General features: G+C 33.9%; 1 protein-coding gene across 3 annotated transcripts; it reads right to left on the bottom strand.

Annotated features, from left to right (window-relative positions):
* Nucleotides 1-475: 475 nt before the first annotated feature.
* LOC110994938 (histone-lysine N-methyltransferase, H3 lysine-79 specific) lies at nucleotides 476-22,493 on the bottom strand. 3 transcript variants are annotated; one of them, XM_045629002.1, is made up of 18 exons: nucleotides 22,239-22,493; nucleotides 20,731-20,771; nucleotides 18,467-18,605; nucleotides 15,104-15,244; nucleotides 14,626-14,811; nucleotides 14,009-14,425; nucleotides 13,558-13,718; nucleotides 12,648-12,817; nucleotides 10,313-10,467; nucleotides 9,822-10,052; nucleotides 9,211-9,417; nucleotides 8,366-8,862; nucleotides 7,277-7,490; nucleotides 6,315-6,692; nucleotides 5,608-5,809; nucleotides 4,521-4,700; nucleotides 4,036-4,292; nucleotides 476-3,307 (listed from the first exon to the last, which is right to left on the bottom strand). In XM_045629002.1, exons 1-18 carry the CDS (start codon nucleotides 22,320-22,322, stop codon nucleotides 3,125-3,127), a joined length of 3,843 nt encoding a protein of 1,280 aa, XP_045484958.1. In that variant the 5' UTR covers nucleotides 22,323-22,493; the 3' UTR covers nucleotides 476-3,124. The 3 variants fall into 3 exon arrangements, with proteins under 3 accessions (XP_045484958.1, XP_022117567.2, XP_045484956.1); XM_022261875.2 differs by having other exon boundaries at nucleotides 13,997-14,425; nucleotides 22,239-22,492; XM_045629000.1 differs by having other exon boundaries at nucleotides 4,036-4,289; nucleotides 13,997-14,425; nucleotides 22,239-22,492.
* Nucleotides 22,494-22,547: the final 54 nt, after the last annotated feature.

Below are 22,547 nucleotides of genomic sequence, written 5' to 3'. Positions count from 1 at the left end.
ATTATTCTCACCTTTCAGAAAATAATATTCAAGCATGTCGACTACATCATAGACAAGATTGTTCTATGTTTTTACGTATTTTGTCTATGAACAAATTTATTCATTCATTAGGATACTGTTACAAAAAAAATAATTACACTTTTTAATAATATAGTATAGCAAACCTTACAAACATTGTGGAGAACAAAAAACTTGGCGATTACAATTAATCGCAAAGTTTATAGCCTGTTTTTCTCGACCGTTCTACGCCCTTGATTTGAGAACTGGCAGTACATGTAAAAATAAAAGCATTAAACATTTAATATGTATTTCTTTGACGTTTATACGTGTACATTGTTACCTTAATTAATGATTTTGAATTTTTGAAAATAGAGTACTCCCTTATATATCAAAGTTTTTATCAAGCATGTTGTACAGCTTCAAGATTTTATAAATAGAATGCGCAAGTCATGGTTTTAAAAATAAAATAAAACACTTTTAATTACTTATTTATTTTAACTTTTAGTACAAAATAAAACTAGTACACAGGGATACATCTCAAACCTAGCTTTTGCAATTGATGAATAGTCCGAGTCTTACGACAATAAGTCTTCTCATTTGTACTATTTTAGACACTAACGTCACACTGATTAGCTCATTTTCCCCAATTAAAATAAAAGTTAGTCAAAACTGAATAATGCAATCACTCTTCGAGTCGTGGGCCAAGCTATATTGAACGCCAATATAACGCTACCACACTAATGGTACGTTCGAACCGATTTTACTTACATTACAAGTATCTAACACGAATACATAAGTAATTTTGAGGTTTGGAGCGGCATTGTTGAGTTTCAGGCACAATCAAGCCAGTGCACTCCAATGTTTATGATACACCAACGACATTATCTTAGTTTTATATAATGCCATTAGTGTATAACAAGCATTATACTATAAATAACTCTTTCTTTACACATTAATCTCCACCTTTTTATTCAAGAGCGTTTTACACTTTCACAATCAATTTATGAGAAAACCCTTATCTTTATGATAGTGAAGTGCATTATGAGAATGATAAATATATAATTTAAATATCACTTGCTAAAATGATCACTATTTTTACTGCAATTACTAAACTAGCGAACGACGATTTAAATTCAATGTATATAAGACAACGGTGTATACCCATTCCACACAATGGTCCACTTTAAAAATTATCAACTTCTACAAGTTTTCTATTGTATCATTTTTATAAAGTATCTATATCTATTTTGATTTCAATAAGCCTGAATTTGTCTTCATAAATCTTTCCTAAAATAACTGTTGCAATGGACAAAGGATAATAATTACAATGTGTATTTAAAATATTTTATATCTCCGAATTCATAAAAATAAATACAAGAAACAAATATAAAAGAAACCTTAAAACACAATACGATCCTTGTATTATGTTGAAAAATCCCGTTAAACCAATGAGCTTGCAACAATTTACAACAAAAGTATTAATTTTATAGATAAAATTATTAATACATTACATAAATTTTGTTTAAAGGCCATCGTAAATGACATTCAGTGCAAATTTCCATGTCTCATAAAGAACCACTTTGAAAGAATAGAAACCTTTAAATGTAACAGATAATATAACTACATGATTTTCGAATTATTACATAAAATGTCTAAGAAATCCATGACCTTAATAAAGGTAAGCCTTACACCTAAAAGGCGGATACTTTTCTGAGCGATAGTAACAATTTACACTCGGTACATCATGCATGTAATATAAAAAGTTGAAAACGTTATTTCGAACGATGTCGACCCTGTTCCTAGCGACAACTACTTGACTAAAATGCATTTCACGATAAAAGAAATGCATCTCTATATACAATTGAACGTGTGCAGTGTCCCTAGCATTCGGATTGGAGGAACTATTAATAAGGCTATTGCAATACCGTGCCAATAACAGTGAAAATCACTGCTATAATACTAAATAACAGTGACATACATGCCTGTAACTCATTCACAACGAGAATTTATCCAACCTGATAACACTCGAGAGACAGTTTGGCACGATTAAGACATTGCGCCTGCAATTTTGACTAATTAAAAGTATGAATATAGTACCCTTACATCTATTCAATCTTGTAATTTATCAATTATTTATAAAACATCACTTTTAAAAAATTTAAAAGCGTTCTTAGTCAAAAAATAATAAATTATTAACAAGATGGAATATATGTAAATGGATACGTTTAATTATAAAAAAATCCCAACCAAAGATTAAACATTCATTTTCGCTTCGTGTCTAATTAGACTTTGTTCCTGTTATTTAAAAATATCACGATTTTATGTACCATAAGGCAGCGGCTGTAAACGGCAGTATGGAGCTTGATTTAAGCGAACAATATATTTAACCGAATTAATCTAACCGCTTATTCGTCCTATAGTATACTACCAATAGTATTTACAACGTTAACGATACAATTATCTAATTTAAGACACCCTCAAAGAAATGATTCACATTATTCAGAACTCAGCGTAACATCAAAAACGAAAAGAAAAACAACAAACATCCATCAAAACCGGAGTAAAAACCAACCGACAGTCACCGAATTGTGTATTTCGAATTCTAAGAGCTAAATGAACACATGAAATACATTTCGCCGCGCGATCGTTCGCTACGTTCCGGAATACGACGATACAAACTAACACTAAATAATTACATTTCTTAAACGTAAAATAAACTCAATAATATACATAATTACAATATATATTCGAAAATAATAACAAATAAAATCGTTAGTCAACATATCGCAAACGCGACTTTCCGAGCGGCAGTGTTCTAATATCGATCTGTTTGACGCGAGTTCACACTATTGCGTATAGCATATACCGCAATTCAATTTGCGTCAACGCAATATGAAAAAATATTATTTTTGGTAAATCAATGTGTTAGAAACGACGCGGTACAAGCGGCGTTCTCAGGCATATCCAAGAAAACCTAATTGAACGTTGGCGCTGATTGTCCAAGGGGTAATCCGATCTGATCCGGATCGCCCGAGCTCTAAGGGGTTACGGGGCTACTCCGTCACCTTAGAGGGGGCTATGAGGCGATGCGCGGTCGAAGTCTCGGGCGCTAGATGCTCGAGCGTCACATGGGCGGCCTCTCCCAGTCGAGCGCCGGAGGGGGCGTGGCCGGAGCCCCCTCCGCCGCCCCCCAAGCGCCCCACCGCGACCGACGGAAGAACCGTTTCTTGAAGTGGTGCGTGGGCGGCGAAGGGGAACGCGCGTCGTTCGCTGCGTTGCTTTCTCCGGGAGCGCTCTCGGCGTTTACCTATCGCAAGTTTAACATAAAATTATTTACATTTAATGAAACATTGTTTAACGCAGTACACAAAGATTCACAATTGCATTTATAACTATGATTAAAATATCAATGAAAATATATCCAAATTATACATTTGTTTTTTGGACTACAGTAAATTCTTCTATAACACGGTAGAGTCTATGGCATAATGCGTTACATACAAATGATTCACGTTTAATTTTTTTCTTTAAAGGGGATTAATATCGAATATTAAGAAAAAACTAATTATAAATGTCACAGTACAGAAATATAACATGTGGAATTCTCGCGTTATATGGGGAAAATGCGCGTTATACGGAGAAGTATCTGCTATACGACGGACCGATCTCGTAGTATTTGATTATGCGTTATAAGAGTACCGTGTTATAAGGGAGTTTACTGTATTAGTTTTTTATTTTAAAAAACGACATTTTATAAGGAAAACTTTACGAACATATAGAAAGTAGTCGAAGTTTTGACAATGACAACGAACGAATTAGTTCTTCACAATATTGCTAAAACTTATCGAATTGGTAGATTTTCTGTATGATAACTCGTCTGTTAAATTGACAAGACTAATATACATTTTTACATAAGACAATCACATGTACAAGTATAGGTAAATAGCGACGGCTTGTGCTAAGAAAGATATTTGCTCAATACCTGTTTCTATATTTAAAATACAATTCGTAAGTAGCTTAACTATTCGAAAATACCTCAGTGATCACCGGATCGGTGCTCGGCGTGGGGGCGGGGGCCGTCGGCTGGACGGCTTGCGCGGGCAACTCGTTCGCCGTGGGCCTCGCGGCCTCGCCGTGGCCAATCCCCGAGTCCGGCGACGTGTTACACGCCTCGTCCGACCTCCGGTGTTTGTCCTCCATGGCGGTGGACGCGAACGATATGATCTGGTCAAACCTGAACGCGATACGATCCTGCCATTTGCTCTCCTCGACTTCCTCACCGCCCTCGCCTTCTAAAACCAATTGGTCTATGTACACATGGCCTAAATGTCATGGATTCCCAATATTATAAAGACATATTCAGAATATATGAATTGATTATATATTTATTTCCAAAATTATTAGAAAGATAAGCGAAGCCGGGACAATTCGCTAGTATTGTATATTTTTAACGATACTTTAGTATTCTTTTATCGTATGGAAATTACTATAGAAAAAGTCAGCATAATTGCTATTATCACCTGGAGGCCGATCGGGCATCTCATCCACCAACGGCGTGGATGTATTTGAGTGGGGGTCAAGCGTAGGAGTCCTTCGCCGAGATGCGTCTTCAGCCTCGCCTGGAGCCGCGGGGTTTGGGCCTTGGCGTCCCCGCCAGTACTCGGACGCTAGGACACGCGCTTGTAAACATGCTGCGAGTCCTGGAGATACATATATATATATATAGTTACAAGTCGTTCGTTAGCTAAGGGAGCAAAGTGGCATTCTTATAATTCCTACTCGATGGTTCACTCCCGAGGTTGACACTGGACAGTCCTTATTTATCACTTTTTAGGAAAAATTACAACTCAAGAAATAAATTACCTTAATTTATTAAATTTTTTACATTATCGTAAAACTCAAAATAACTTAATTCATATGGGTAACCAAGTACACTTAAGAACGTCAAAAGAAAAGATATTGAATTGATTGTTAATTTACATTTATCAGCAGTTCGCAAATTAGGCGAAGCGCGAGCAAGAAACTCTCCGCAACTCTTTTTAATCGCCAAGTTTTGAGTCATACTAATTGTTTGAAGTGGAACGATTTTCTGCGAATCCCAAGGATCGGATCATTACGATTCTTCTAAATATCTAAATGCTTATTAATCCATAAAACCATATTTCAACAAAATAAAGAAATGCTTTTCGTGACTTTTGATACTTTACATTTTTTTACGGGCTGCGCGACTATTCATTTCTTTTCAGCCAGTAACTTGCATACTACGTTCGTTAAAGAAAACACTTTTTTAACGTAATGAAGCTATGTATTATTATAAACTTATATTTATTTTAGATAATAATACATAGCTTCAATCCGTGTTAAAGTTATGTGACTAAAAACTAATATGTTAGTTATCTCTCAATTCAATAATAAAATCGAAGAAGTTTATGTAAGCAGCATAATAGACGCTTTTTAAACATCTTTTAAAAAGATTGAATGCATATTTTTCATGTATATTTCAATAGTATTCAATAAGTAAAATTCATTCAGTACTACTGTAATTCAGTAGTTTTAAAAATAACATCACTAAACGAGCCATGATCGAATATCTGTAATAAAAACTACCTTCTAACGGCTGATGCGTCTGCGTTTGAGGTGGCTCATGATACCGGGCACTCATATGCACAGCAGCGTTGATGATGCTCTGGTTGGATATTTCCAGCGTTCGCTCAATCTCTCCATTCACCAGGTCCCCGATAGTACGAGCACCACCTGACACGCGCTCTTGTGATAAGTGACGACGGAGGGCTAGTTTTGCTGGGGACACCTGTAAAATGTTATGCACTGTTCAATTAATAGAGCCGTTAATTTATATTTTATTTACAGATCTTTGACTCTTATTACAGATAAACAATATGAAAGCTGACTTCAATCGTTTAGAAACTGTTTTTTACTAATATTCTCATTATATTTCAGATTTTTTAAATAAAATATATATCAGTGGCGCCACCTTTTTCGGTCTGATCCTATTGGGCATCTGTGTCTGTTTCTAATATGCAAGTACAGTAGAACCTCGTTAAGTCGAACCTCGATAAGTCAAAAACCTCCAAATCTCGAACAAAAAAACAAAAATGTTTTGTTCCCTTCCCTTCAAACACCAAAACCTCTATTACTTGAAATCTTGATCCTCTGTTAGTCGAAATAATCACCGAGTGTACGATTTTTTGGGTTTAAAGCAAGCTTTCCTTCAGCTTTCGAGCGACTATTAAATGCGCACAATGCACATAAAAGATGAGAAGCACGCTGAACCCACAATTGTTTTAATTTATTACCTGTGTATAATCTGGCTGTCCAGGGTGATGATTCCTAATATCAGGCGGTCTGGGCTCGTGATGCGCATGCGACGGCCTCGGTTCACGGCGTTCATACCCGTATCGCTCTCTCCTTACATCCCTCATATCACGTGGGTCACGCAAGTCTCTTGGGTCACGTAGATCCCGTGGGTCACGCAATTCCCTAGGGTCACGCATGTCTCTTGGGTCACGTATTTCCCGTGGGTCACGTAAGTCCCGAGGATCACGTAAATCCCGAATGGGGCGGGCGTAAGCTTGGACGGCGTTTCCAGTTTGCGGCCGTACATAGCCCTGATGAGGTGCGTTTGGTCTCACGTAGCCATTGTTGAACGTGTGATTTGGGGTGGGTTGCCTTGGCTGTGGAAGTAATAAATTTATATTTCCTTAAAGTTGGTAGGGACAGCTGTTAATTTACACTACATAGTCACGAGAACAGCTATTATTTTGACATAGGATTGTAAATGTTTTATTTAATTCGACTTCGTACGAGGCACACTGAACAATTTTGTTCACCTGATCACCAAAGACCTGGCAAACGTCGTTTTGCCATGCCATTTATAATAAAAAATAGGGGTTGATCGTAGAAGGGTGAAAGTTAGAGGTTGTATGTAGTTTTTAATTCTGTATCATAAAAAAATATCTAAAAATAATAAAAAAAGATGAAAAATAGATGTTGTCCGATTCTCGGACATACCCAATATGCATACAAAATTTCATAAGAATCGGTCAAGCCGTTTCGGAGGAGTTTAACTACAAACACCGCGACACGAGAATTTTATATATTAGATATATTTTCTCTTGGTTCTACCAGTATCAAACGCAATTATATAAATCATTTATCTTTCTTTTTCTTGATAGACGAGATTCAAGAATTCAATTTTTGTGGGGATAGATGCCAAAGAAAGTACTATAAAACAAGTTAGGCCGAGAGAAACTACTACCTCTAGCCTTGAAGCTTTCCGCTGTTCCTGGTCTTCATTAAGCACAGAGGTGATGATGCTCTTCAGACGGTCTTCGAAGTTGATGACCTTCGGCGATTCTTGAACTTTTCCGACCACGTTCAACGGCTTTTGAGACTTGACAGGCGAACGTGCTAATGGCACGCCCGGACGTGCCGGGACGTGCGCGCGATGGATTTGGACTGCCGACTTTTGTCTGTTTAGAAAAAAACATATATATGACTAGCGGACCCGACAGACGTTGTCATGTATGGTATTTCAAGCGATTAGGCTATTTAATAAAGTATTGAAGTACCAACTCAAGCGCCATCTGCCTGGCTGATTTGTGAATCTAAACCATCCAGGACGCTACCCAAACAAATACAAAAAAAATATTAAAATAGGTCCAGCCGTTTAAGAGGAGTTCAGTGATATACACACGTAGAGTAGAATTATAGTTTACTAGCTGCCTCCGTGAATTCATTTCTCCTTAATGTGATTTTACTTTGCCTACCTTTTTAGTACATACCAACATGGAACATTTTGCTACCCCAGAGACTGTTCGGTTTTCCGGAATGAAAACTTTTTAGGTTTGTCTGTGAATTTTTCTCTATATAAACCTCAGTGTTCAAGTCATAAGTTTTTAATGAACAAAAAAATAATATGGGTTGATCGTGGAGGAGTAAAAATTAAGAGTTGTATGTATTTTGGTATGCAGTATCATAGAAAAATAAAATCATTTTTTTTCTAAACCAATATTAACATTAAGGGGGATAAAAGATACATGTCCGATTTACAGACCTAAACGATATGCACACAAAATTTTACGACAATCGGTCGAGCTATTACGTATTAGATTTAAAACGACATCGTCCATTAACGTCTTATTGGAAAAATCGTTGTGTATATTTTTGTGTGTGTGATATAATTTTTTATATTATAAACGTGAAAAATATGGCAAACGTGTTAACTCTTATCATATCACGATTACATTTAACCACCAGATTTTATCAGTGTTGAAAGTTTATGAAATTTAGACTTAGTGTACTTACAAATAAATTAACTTTAAAACTTTGAAGAAAAACGACTTACCTATGATCTGCATGCCTATCTGGATCCTTCATGTACCCATTAACTATAACGTTAGGTTTTGTGATCTTGCCGGCTTCAATCTGTCGACCTGTCTCTAGTATTTTCTGAGCTAGAATTTCTGGATTTTGTTCCTCAATCTTGCCTACATCGGGCACATCGGGCCAGTCTTGTGACCTCGATCTGTGGTCCCTAGACTTCCTAGGTTTAGAATTGACGGTATGAGGCTTGACGGTAGCAACAGGAACGGTGGGTGTTGCTTTCTGTTGCTCACTTGCTTTCTCCATCTGAATTATTTCGTTCTGAAGATGTCCGACTTGTGCGTGAAGTCTCTTCCTATGGGCTAGAGTCGCCGATATCTCCTTTAATATGCAGTCGTGTGCTATGCTTTGAGTTATTTCTACATCAGGCGGGATGTGACCCAGCTGCCGATATTTTTCCGTTATTTCAAACGTCCTTTGTTTCACGAGCATTGCCTGTTCCACTTCTATATTTGATACCTGAAAGTATTGTTATACGTTTTTAACTGTAAAATACCTGATAATAGTACAATTGTTTTTAAGTTACTAGTTATTAAAGTAAAACATTAATGTGGTCTGTGTTTTTCAAAGTAATATTGATCTGCGAGCGTGCGAGTGATCAATTTTGAAGATATAACTCTATAAGCTATGAAATAAAATAATAAGAAACTGAAACCATTTTCTGTTTTTCTTTTCATTTTTGATTTTTTCTGCCATCAAAATTATATAACAACTGGACGTATAGAGTTGTTTTACTCCAAGAAACCCTCGTCTTCAGCGTAACAAATTATAATTTTACTTAATACAGATTGTCCCAAATGTACTGACCTGTGCTTGTAATTTACTTGCTTTACTCTGAAGCTCCTTATGTCTCCCGACGATTTCCTTTGCCTTCGCCAACAAGTCCACTGTGTTATTAGCATGAATACCAAGCTCACTCATCCTAGCCTTTAGTAGCGCCACACTATCACTTATTAGCACACTTATTTGTTTATCTAACTGAGAGGCTCTTGATTTTAATTTTTGGTTTCTTTCCTGTAATATAATAAAAGTTTTAAGTTAGTTTAAATATTTCTGAAATTTTAAAAAAATTAACAGATGTTTTGATTCGACTTTTTATCAAACAATAACTAAAAAATCCGAAAACTATTCAGCTTCTAAAAAAGCTAAATAAAAAAAATACATTGTATATAGGGTAACCGATAGCAAATTAAGTCAAACCTAAAACTAATTTAACATAATAGACACATTACAAATACAACATATATAAATATAAATAGAAGTTATAATTAAAGAAGTCTTCTTAATTTACTTTTCATATAAAAAATATATATTAAGAATAGAAGAAAATACTAAAACAGCCTTAACATCATATTATAAACCATCTAACATATGTTTTCAAAAAGAGGTAAATTATACAAAATATAAATCTCACATACCTTCTCCTTATCAATCTGCTGTCTGATATCGTGGGCGTATTGCGGTGTGTTCATTTGCGCGATAAAGCCCAAATACTGGTCTCTGAACATATCCAGCAACAGTTGTAAACTGTATGGTGTGTGCGGTGAACGTGGTATCTCTAGTTCTGAATGTAATCGTTCAGGCGATTGTAAGGATACTCCCAATGCTGATAAACGTTGCTCTACGCAGCCAGGTGGCGCTGTCGTCACCTGTTCGATTAAATCATAGTTTGTTAAGTATTCTTTAAACATGTATTTGTTGAACAGGCAAAAAGTATTAGGTTACGTTAAGGTTGGTATAAAAATATAGATTCTTGTCTTAATTATGCCGTAAGTAATTAGTAACGCCTTATATACCAAGGACCTTTCCCTTACGCTTACGGTGCTAGAAGTGGCATGGGATAATTGACTAGCGATCTTAAACAAATAAACATGCAAACAAGAAACTTTTTTTTTTCAAATTCACTGACCGCGCCATTATGTATGGTGGAAGCAAGCGTGGTGGAATGCAACAAATCCAGTCCTGCTATATTAGGCCTCGCACCCCTGCGTCGCTTGGCTCTGGCCGCGCGTCTCCTAGCGCCGCCGGCACTGGCACTCCGCTTTGTGCTGCGCCCGCGACGATCTATATACCAATAGCGATTACAAAAGCCCAATATTGGAGATGCAGGGAATAGACTGCGAACGAATAGCACGGCGTATTTAAGTGCAAAGAGCTTTAAGTAAAAGCTCACTACACCTCAGATACGGTTTCACAAAAGCTACATATTATTTTATGATTTTTCATTTTATACCATTTTCACATTACATTTACTGTAAAGACAGTCTATTCCCTATAACTTAAATAATCGCCCAATTCCTAGATTTTAAAAATGTACTTAAATTTATTTAAATTTCGGTTTGCTTATGAAAATGTCCAATGAGGAATGGGGCGAAAGATCTGTACAAACGAATCATACTACAACAAATAAATTGTGTAAATTGGTCAAATTTCAAGTATGTATTGCTAGTTCTGTAGACACATTTTAATAGACTTCATTGCCTTTGATTCAAATTGTAGGAATCAAAGAAACTTCAATATAGGTACATTATAACTCTAAACATGCAAAAGTACTTAATGTACGCCAACAATGAACACAAATAATCTATATCTAAAAGCCATTGTACGATATTTTATTCAATATAAATGAATGATAAAAAAATAATATATTGGACGATACAGTTTTCTAAATATTATTATTAATCATAAAACTTAATTTAATATAAATGCGTGACAAGCTACGTAAGCGGAACGTGAAGATTTATTTATTATCAGCCGGGTTGAGTATTCAAAATACCAGTTTCAGTAGCTACAAATCGAAGAAGTTTCTATTGAATCACAACAAACATTGTGTATGGAGAGCTTGAAAAGTGCTACGGCGTATTTGAAACTAAACAGAAGCATAAGCATGTACTCGTATATTTGCGCTGACGTAGAACACCTATCGAAGATTCTCCATACTTCTCGAAGATTCTCGATACTTGTATAGAAAATCGTCTATTTGACATGTTCTAACAATATCGTTTTGACATATCAGATTTTTATTACTGTTGTCAAATGTACTGCCTAAGTATTGTCATTTTAACAAAACTTTTACACATTTAAATAAAAACACTTTTTTTAACGGATTGAAGTTATGTATTATTGTAAACTTATAATTATTTAAACATAATTTTAAATTTTACCGAGGTTTTGCGTGCTTGCGTGGTCACGGTGACTGAAGACAAAAGGTGTTAAATGTCAAAAAAGCATCACAGCTGTAGAAAATGTGAAGGAGCTGTTTCTGCTGAAATTGCTCACGGTGTCCTCCATTTTCGCGGATTGTTTGTGTTGAGATTTTAATTTGGATATTATTGGATCTCAGGTGTTTGATAATTTTAGGCCGTCCTCTCTATTGAAATTCTAAATTCTAAAAATCGCTATTGAATATTTAATAATTATAAGTTTACAATAAAACATAACTTCAATCCGTTAAAAAAGTGTTTTTCTTTAAATAAACTAAGAATGGTATCTATTGATATTTCGAATATAAAACCCAAGTATGACTAATAGGAAAGGAAAGAGAGTCTTCATGAATCATGCAATGAAAAGGCTGGTTAGAGCTAATTTAATGAAAGCAAAATACTTTACGTCAGGTAAAGCTTACTGTTTAAAGGCTTTTACAACAAACCTGTAAAACAAAGGATGCCAAGTGGATGGATGTAGTTATCTCGTTACCAGAATTTAAGTCTCTTTAACTATACAACGATGAAAGACATCGAATTCTCCTATCTAATTTTCAAATCCAAACTGTTCAAAATAGTTCCACAACGGCTCTTAAACAGATTGAAATCGAGGTGTGTTATACGGGTATCCTGTGACACAATTTCTATTTAAAAAACATACCTTATTATCGACATTTGAAGTTTCATAGTAATATTATTTGATTGAACTACAAACTTCTAAGGCCTAAGTGAAGATTTGTTCAATTACAAATCAATAATAAAGTGTAAAATTATTTTAATGGAAAACGATTTCTTGTGCCATTAAATACTTTCTCAACTAATTTATTTATAAAATAATATTTATTTAGTTTCTATAACTGTTATTTATAATTACACATAAAGTTGGTGTCGGTGCATCCACCAACCTACTTAAAATATGTGCAAGACATAAACAAAATCCCTAATATTATATTCCTAAGATACAATATGAGTAACAAGTACTGATTTTGACTTTAAGGTATATTGGGTGTGTTCGTGTACGTTGTGTTTGAGTGTACTGACTAGAATCAGATGAGGAGGCCCAGGGAGCGCCCCATTCCCTGGGCGCGGGTTCAGGCCCTGGTGGAGCATCATCAGTACCGCTTGACTCTTCATCACTCTCATCACTGGAGCGTCTCGCCGGGCGACGCTTTGCCACTGCAGCACGTGCACGCGTCCGTCCGTTTTCACCTCTGGAGAATATTTACTTATACGATAAGTAAAATTATTCTATACTGGTTCAAGCATACAAAAATTAAGACTTAGACAGCAGATACTCTTGAAATATTTGTCTATCGGATTTTCGATAAGTAAAATTATTCTATACTGGTTCAAGCATACAAAAATTAAGACATAGACAGCAGATACTCTTGAAATATTTGTCTATCGGATTTTCGATAAGTAAAATTATTCTATACTGGTTCAAGCCTATACTGGTTCAAGCATACAAAAATTAAGACATAGACAGCAGATACTCTTGAAATATTTGTCTATCGGATTTTCGATAAGTAAAATTATTCTATAGTGGTTCAAGCATACAAAAATTAAGACATAGACAGCAGATACTCTTGAAATATTTGTCTATCGGATTTTCGATAAGTAAAATTATTCTATAGTGGTTCAAGAATACAAAAATTAAGACATAGACAGCAGATACTCTTGAAATATTTGTCTATCGGATTTTCGATAAGTAAAATTATTCTATAGTGGTTCAAGCATACAAAAATTAAGACATAGACAGCAGATACTCTTAAAATATTTGTCTATCGGATTTTCCATAATTAAAATAAAGACCTGGAACCCACCAATATGGGCTATTACATTTCTGCATATTCAACAACAGTTATTGACTGATTTTGTTTTCCTTTATTCTAAATTTCCTCTAAAGTAAACAATTTTTTATGGGTACACTCATAGTTTACTGAGTACATACCTAATTGGTCTAGGCCGCGCAACTTTCCTTCTCCTCTCAGGCAAGGACCCCGTACTGTGATTGCTATTTCCATTAAGCAAGTCCGGCGTCGATTGTCTGGTGGGAGGCGCACTTAGATTCCTCTTACTGCTTTCTCCCTCTTCACACCCATTTTGTATACCCTACACATAATAAATATTGTAACAACTATATCGTTTGCTATAAACAGAACAAGCAATTGCACTTTATCACTTTGTATGCTTAACGTCATAAGATAAAACTAAATCACCCATCACCCGACAGACTGAAATACCCAAGTTACTTTTATTATATTATAATAAAAAAAACTTCACTTCTTGACTATAGTCCGCGTACTTAGCAAACACACAAACTGACTTTTCTAGTGCGAACTGGGCATGCATTAATATAGCAATAAATAAAGATGCGATTGGAAACAGACCCTTTTGCTGACCTTGAGTTTCGGATTTTTCAGTCTTTGAAAATATCTCTCTAATTTGGTCCTATCTATTATATGTAAATAGTATGATACTGGCTTCCCCGTCCACGATACTGATCCTTTCAGCGGCGACATTTCACTAACATGCATGATGGTCCCGATATCGCTGAGGTTTCTGTCTGTTATTCTAAAGTTAAGTGGACAAAAGCTCTTCGAAGACACGATTTTGGCGCCGTCTTTTAAGTCCGCGAATCTCTCCTTCAACTGGTGGTCCACGTGAGGTCCAAACGCAAAGTTATTAACAAAAACAATGGTCGCCGAATTTATTTTTTCTCTATGTTCGTCCATTAAAAAATCTCCTTTTATTAACTTATATTCCCCATACTTTTTTCCGTACCATTTCATCCACATTCTAAAATTCGCATCCATATTCTGAAATGAAAGCGTTTTTTCTTACTTTATATCCTAAAGTATCATATTTGTATATAAAAAAGGAAATAATATTTATTTGCAAATAGGATTCATAATTTAATAGATTTATTAAATTAATAATTCTTACAGAAACCAAATTAGAAAATTTCCTATGCAACTCATACATACATACATCTATTTGTTTAGTTATGTAAGCCTACCTCTGCATATTTACTAGGCACTTCCGCTTTCTCGACACCAAAACAGATGCGACAAGGTGTCGCAGCCGCCATCTGCAATACAACTTGCCCGACGCCCGAGCCCAAGTCCACGAACACATCTTCTGCAGTGATATCTATTTGATCTATCATTTGACATACTAGCTCAAAAGAGGTCTCGCCATACACCTGAAACATACGAAACCAATATCGTTTATGTAAACATTTTAAATTGCGTAAAAAGAATTATACACAATCACAGATACAATGACAAAAGATATAAAGATAGAAAATATAATAAACTTTACTTTTTTTATTGAAGAGTTCATTCACCTTTAGTTAATTATAATTTACAATGTATGTATAATTTATTTTTCTCACAGAATTACATATGTATGGGATGATCTATAGTTTTGTTACCATTCCAGTGATGTTGTATGTAGTGTGCTCTAAAAAGTGAAAGTGGAAGCATAAATCTCACCTCAGGCGAAAATGGCTCATATTGGTTTAACTTTTCTGGGTCAGCAACGGCTTGGTTATAAGTTTGTTGCAGAATATGTTTCAACAATGCTCTGGACGGGTACTTGTTTAGGCGCTGAGCAGGCAGTGAAGTACCTTTCTCCTGTAAACATTAATTACAGGTTAAATTTAAAAATTAAAGGACATTATTAATTTCTTAACAAAATCTATCTTGGTATCAATAATATAATTAGTTACAATTCTCATCTGAATTGATTGTCAAACTAATTTACCTAACGCTAGTAGTTATTCCTAAAAGCACGACTATTTCCGATAAGCATTTTAATGTATATATAATAACATAATATATAAACTAATGCAACCCGTATTTTGTCAGGCACAATTCAAAATCCATTCATAAGATCTTGCCATTCATGAGTTTATATGACCTAAATATAGGACGTATTATTGACCTTGAATTAAACTGCCTTATTATAAGTTGATATCAATAGCGTGAGTGTGAGTAATACATGAGATCTTATATTATTCTACTCGTTAAAACTACAAACGAACCTGGTTTCCTCAGTAGCATAAAAATACATTGGACACAGGTAAATATTCTTACAGCTTGTTACGTCAACCGTATAAGGAACCTTACTTTTTATTATACATACGCATTGCCGTGTTTTTTTTAACAAAAGCTTCGCTTATTATTATCGGGGATAATGCAACTAGTAACTACTTAACGTATATAGATTCTACATACAAAAGACCCGACATATAAACCTGTATTTGTGGGCGTTGTGGCCTCGAGGTTTGTGTTAGCCTCCTGCTTTGTTTACGTTGATTACGCAAGTCATTCATAGCTATATGAACTATTCAACCTATGTACCAATGAACGTATAACGAATATAATTTAATATTTGTTCTACACTCGAGGGAGCAGCCTTTTAATTAAGCGTTTTATATCACAACAATAAGGTTTTGGATTAATTATTTTATAAAATAAATTAAAATTTAATTTTATCTATACAAGCGTAGGCGCTAGCGCACCTAAAAAATAAAGATATTACACGCTACGAGACATTCGCTCAATATTACGGTCATTGCCCTCTTATGCGACCCGCACCAAAATTTTAATCGATACGCATTTGAATAACAATTCTTTGTGATTAATACGAATCTGATTATTAATAGCTTGTATATACATTTAAAAATATTATAGCTTAGCATTGAACAAGCTCGGTGTTTTTGTAGTTTGCGAAATAAACTCTACTAAAGGGATACCGTCAAGTATGCGGCGAAGTTATTTTATTATTAACAAATAAGAGCTTTTTGAAAATACATCTTAATTTGGTAGTAATTATATTTTTCGACACCTCTTCAACTAATTTCTTTATTTTTATTTTATCTGTATTTTTATTAAACTTCCAAGTTAAAATTTAAGTCCCATTGGAAAAAAACTTAAAAATAGTTTTGATTGCCGGAAATATATAAATATTTATGATAATTTAAGATTGCTTCTAAAACAATGTACGAAGGCAATCAACTTTTGGTTGAGAGTTGAGACGTATGTCCGCTACAGAGGTCAATCAACTTGAAGATCGGGTAATGTCGATGACTGTGATTCAAAGACTTTCACAAGTTAAAGTGAGCACCGTAAGACGATGCACGGTAATAATTTTGTTACACTATGATGAATATAACCAGTACTTGACTGGAATTGATACGTGTTATACGTACTAAGCTTCCTACACGGCGGACTCAAGGTAACAAACGAACGTGTGAAGTATGCGAGGTAGTCATCAGTTTTAATGACATCATAGGAAATCGAAAACGAATTTGGAGTTATTCGATACAATATAGTATTGTTTACTTTTCAAACCAATTTGGCTTTGTTATCCATTTCGCAATCCGGTAAATCTATGTTTTAGTACATTAAACAACCACTGTAACAGTAGTAAATAATCTCTAAATAGTGCTTATAGAAATTAATTACTAGATAAAGATTAACCTGACGATACATTCTTATAAAAGGGTTGTTGCGTAATTAGGAAAGTAGCCACTCGCCTAACTAATTCTATCGAAGACGTTTCTGTTTATATTTGGATATTGTTACCAAGTTCTATGTTCGTCGTAACGAATAGAATGCATGGTTTAATAATAGATTTCTCTCGTGCGCCGTCTGCTATGGCTAAAACCATCGATCGTTATGTTGCGTCCTCGTTGTCTGACGCCATTTTGGCCCTCATGGCCCTCTGAGATCTCGCCCTCTCCCCGCTATTTTGCCCTCACTGCCCCACATTCGTTCTTTGATTTTGCATATTATACTGTTTAAGCCGGTTAGGGACATCATCGCCTAAAATTCACATTATTTTCGGCTGCTTTGCGTTTTCCATTTCATTTCTGAGACATGTTAGAAATGTTAGTACAAAATCAACAGGTATTCAGGAAGTTTATTTCATATAAATAGACTATGACATTGAACGGGTTTCACTTGGAAATCATGCCAACATCGTAACGCTGAATACGTATTTACGATATATTTATATAAGCAAATTAGGTAGAAAATATCATTTTTACTAAAAATTATAAGACTTAAAGCGATAAGCGCGGTTCTTTATTTTTAAAGCAGTTGACTTTGAGATAGAAGTCGTGAGTTTCATTAACTCAATGTTTTGCTGATAATAACTGTTTAAATAATATTAATCATAAAGTTTTCATTTATTTTAGTACAAAAGCAAAACGTCAATCCTATCTACACGTAAATGTTTTGGTTTGGCGGTTGCGGCATTTAAAAAAAGTATTTAATCAAAACTACACGAGTACTAATAATTTAAGTAAATCACGTTTTTATACCTAAGCACATGGGCGACTTATGATATATTCATTTAATTTAAAAGATACCATTAGGACCATGATAACATATTTCACTAGTTATAAATGCATTAGAAATCAAAGTCATGATTCGATAACATTGTTTACATTGTGACCATGTGACATTCTAGAAGGGGTCGTGATGCTACAGGGGTCGTCAAATGTCCTTAGTGCACCGGCCTAACTTGTACCTAGTTCAACATATTATCGATCGGTCAAATAGGGCGAAGTATTTGTGAACATTAATGTGTTTATTGTGGAGATATATATTTTATTTTAGCAAATTTATACATCGTATCAAATTCAACAAGCTAATAACAACAAAGGCAAAAAGACACTTTGAAAAGTATCTATGTAAGCTGTGTCATATGGTCCTATTTTGTAATTACTTTCTTTCAGATATACGTTGTTGTGTTAACAAGAGATACGAGACAAGATAACAATGGACTTAAGCGCATAAATACATCACAATAAAATAAGAGTAGAGTGTAAATAATTTTATAATTACCAAGGCGACGACGGAGTCGATAGCGCGGTTGAAGCGGTCGCATAGTGCCCGCATACTCTCGTATGAGTGGGTGTCGTAGTCGCTTAGGATGTTCTTCTCCAAGGCACCCTTCATCTCCGGCAGGTCGTCGCATACCCACCTATACAAGAAACATTAACAAAAATATTACTTTAATTGTACTGCTATAGGCATGTGTATTTATTACTTTGTAAGTTTGGGTACCTAAGTTTAAAAAGTCTTTAAAAACCGCCTTCGATTTTTTTTATTAAAGCAACCGAAAAGACAAATACAATACAACGGTTAACGGACAAGGCAGGCTCTATCATAAAACAGAGAGCGGGTGTATAAAATATACAATTGTTGTCAACAGATGCATATTACCTGGCTTGCGGAAGTTATACATAACAATAGGTTTTTGTATTATTTATAATGTTGTAGTATAGTATGTAGTTCAAATACTTTCAAAATAAAGACAGAAAACATGTTCCTTATTAAATTTACAAATTCAATTTCACATATTACCCAAAACATAAATTTTCGTAAGAAATTCCTTATTTCTCTGCATATCCATAATTAAAATGTATCTCATAAAGAACACGTTTTTTAAATTACGTAAGAAAAAAAAGAAAAGAAAGTTCAAAGAGACAGGTTTCAAGGCCATTGAATGCGAGTGAGTGAATGTCGAGAGGTCGCCAGGGCTATGCCACCCGACCTCTCGGTAGCAACGGGTGACCCGCTTTAAGCTTTTCTCTTTTTATAGATAAAATGTTTCACTGAGTACTTCGATATACTGGTACGTACCTATTTTCTAGATTTAATCGCACGTAACTTAAAAGTATAATAAAAATATAATTCATAGGATATCGTTCGTGGATAAAAAATGATCACTTCCAATATACCCGTGTACATTGTTACCGTTTACGGAACGGTACAGTGCGGAAACAGTTTACGACACAATACATAAACACTCGATTTCCTTTAATTTTTACATTCAGAAGATTGTATGTCACAAGGACATGTTGGAATTTTATTTTTTATAGTATATTATTTAAATATTAGATAATGTTCCGAAAATGTACTTGTTTGATTGATCGTATAAAATGTAATGAATAAATTAAATTATTATAGGTCATTGTACCTTTTCAATAGCTCAAGTTGGCGTCCTTGACATTTCAAACTAAGTCAATCAAATTATATAGCAATATAAATTCCAAATAAATATTACATAAAAAGTTTAACTGTAAAGTAAAAACTGAATCTCGCAATCTTAGTATATTTTAAACATTTTTTGTTGATAATGATAATTTTGCACCGTATTTCCATAGCATCTCTGTAAATAGATTTATATTGTAATCTGTCATACAGGTTCTTTAATGTTTTTTTAATTAAAATAATATCGTCAGCTGCAATTGTATTGAGTATACATATGTATTGGTACACGCTACAGGTGAGAACAGGTCAACCCCGCGGCCCGTAGCAGGTGCATCAGCACGTGTACAAATATATAGAATGATTAATAATTCATAAGAGACTTAGTTTTATACCTTTCCGTTTTTCTTGAATTCATATCTTTAAGATCTTAAACAAATTTAAAAATAAATTGCGAAACAAAATTATATATAGCAAGTTTTCAAAAAAGGTAGCTTGGTAACTTAAAGGTAGGTAACTAAAAACTAAAGATAAATCATACAAAATCTGAAAATATAGTAAGTATGTATTGTTACGATGACTATACATATTTTAGTAATAATTTAAAGAACGAGTTGTATTAAGTTTAATTGTAAGACGAAAGTAGGACTGCAACAGCATATAAAAATATAGTATATCTTAGACGGAGTAACTGCAACTACGCTGACGTCGTTAATACTTAACTACTTATCAATCTGATCAAAACAATTGTAAGGTAGTCGACCTCGGACGTCCTTCGTAACCAAACATCCACGCAACGTAATATGGCAATTATTAGAGCATGTGGTAGTTTACAAATCATCAACATTGATAAAAAACAAAGTTTTTTACTTGAGTAGTACTTTGGAATAAATGTTTTTATGAATGTGAGCAATGCAAATTAGGAACCTTGAAACAACAAACTAAACCTGACATAGGGTTCAAATATTTTGTTAAGCACTATGAATATTTTAAAAAAATTGCTAAAAAATTTGGTATCTCTATCTAGAAGTTTATAGTTTTCTAGCATTGCTTTAAATAAATGTAATAAGATTTAAAAAGTAATAATTATCAAGTACATATATAATGTTACTCACCTTATCGTTTCTACTATCTCCAGGGCCCCATCGTGCTTGTCCTGTAAAAATTCCAAATTATTAATCAATGTTCAATTGTTCAGCTGCCATGACTTTATAGTCAGTAGCTTATTTATTCATCATCCCTAGTTGGATTGCTACTGATGAAACATATTGTGTTTAAAGGTTTAGTCAAAACACTGACAATAAGATAATCATCCAAAGTAAGAAATATTGTATATATATTTTCTGCAATTTAAGCATTTTATAAGAAAAATATCTTATTAATTATGGAGAGCTATTTTAAAAATGATTTTAAGGACATTCATATATAATACAAAGGTTGTATCTTTTTAAAATTAAGTAATTAAAATTATTATCCTAAGTCTAACATTTTTATTAATTAGATATGAGTATTTTAGACTAATATTAGCATATATGAAATAATACATAAGACTTATATAAAATTGGTAATTTAAGAAACAAAATTACACATTATATAATATAATGATATTATGTAAGCTATTTTAAAGTTTCAATAATTATTTGCTACTGTGTAATACTACTGCAGGTGCTGTTACAGTAAAATAGTAAGAATTACAGTTACAGTATAGTAATAAATGTATATGTTATTTATAGCTACTATTTAAAAAAAAATTGTCATATTATAAAGTGTTGGGTAAATCTTTACAAGTGAACCACTTTTTTATTGAGTATAACTTTCACTATAACCAGGTATTGTCTTTGGTTCATACTAGTTTTATTAGTAATAACTGAAAAAAAAGTCAGGCTGAAGTAAAGAACTCAAACTAAAGAGAGAAATTCTAAAACAATTACAGTAATTATGATGATAAAAAGATATGGACTCAAAAGTATTGACTATTGTAGTAGTAGTAAAGTAATTATTTTTGTGTGAGAATGACAAAACTTTAATATGTTCATAAATAGTATAGAGAAATGGTAAATAATAAATTACACAATTTATTTCTGCTTTTATTCAGCACCAATACAAAACTACAACAATCACAGGACAGAACATTTCTAAAATTAATAATATTTTCATTTTTAAAATTAGTGATAACGTAAATACATTATGAGAATTTAAACATACGTAATAGTAGGGTGTAGATAGCTAAAAAAAGCCGACACCTTGACAAAACACGAGGTCAATACACTCAAGAAATATAGAAGCCATGTGATCATTGAACAGTTCAACATTCCGTTATTATCTATTTGCTTATAAGGATATGATTATTCAGAAGTAAGTTTATATACATAATAAAAAATTAAAGAAAGCTAAACAAAATCGTTCTTTATGTTTATATTATTGTCTGCAATAACACTACTTAACAAGAGCATAGTAAGGAAGGTTTATGACAACACTGAGATAATTGGCAATTTACAAAATAAAATTTATGCTTCTGTTTATATTACGATCATTATTATTACATTATAATTAGGGCATTATAGTAATATAACTAAACACCACCGCAAATAAAAATCAAATTCTTTAATAATGCTTTCCTTACCGAGCCATGACCTGATGTGAGGGGCCATGTATAAACAACGGGTTCCGCGCCTGCTGGAGAATGCAAGCGTAAATCCAAAGCCATTATAAGATAACCGCTGCATTAAAGCACACTTTTTTCACTTATGCACTAAATTTATCACTAAAAACCATCGATATTAACATAATTTCACTGCACTTTCACACACACACATTCTTAACTAGGCTAGGCGCCATGTTGAAAATAATATCAATTCCATCATGGCCGACTTATTCAGCACTGGTAACACACAGAGATAGCTTTGGCTTATAATTGTAATCCACAGATGTT

The sequence above is a fragment of the Pieris rapae genome, chromosome 1, assembly GCF_905147795.1.
Source record: "Pieris rapae chromosome 1, ilPieRapa1.1, whole genome shotgun sequence".
NCBI classification, from domain to species: Eukaryota; Metazoa; Arthropoda; class Insecta; order Lepidoptera; family Pieridae; genus Pieris; species Pieris rapae.
This window is presented reverse-complemented; position numbering and strand designations above follow the sequence as displayed.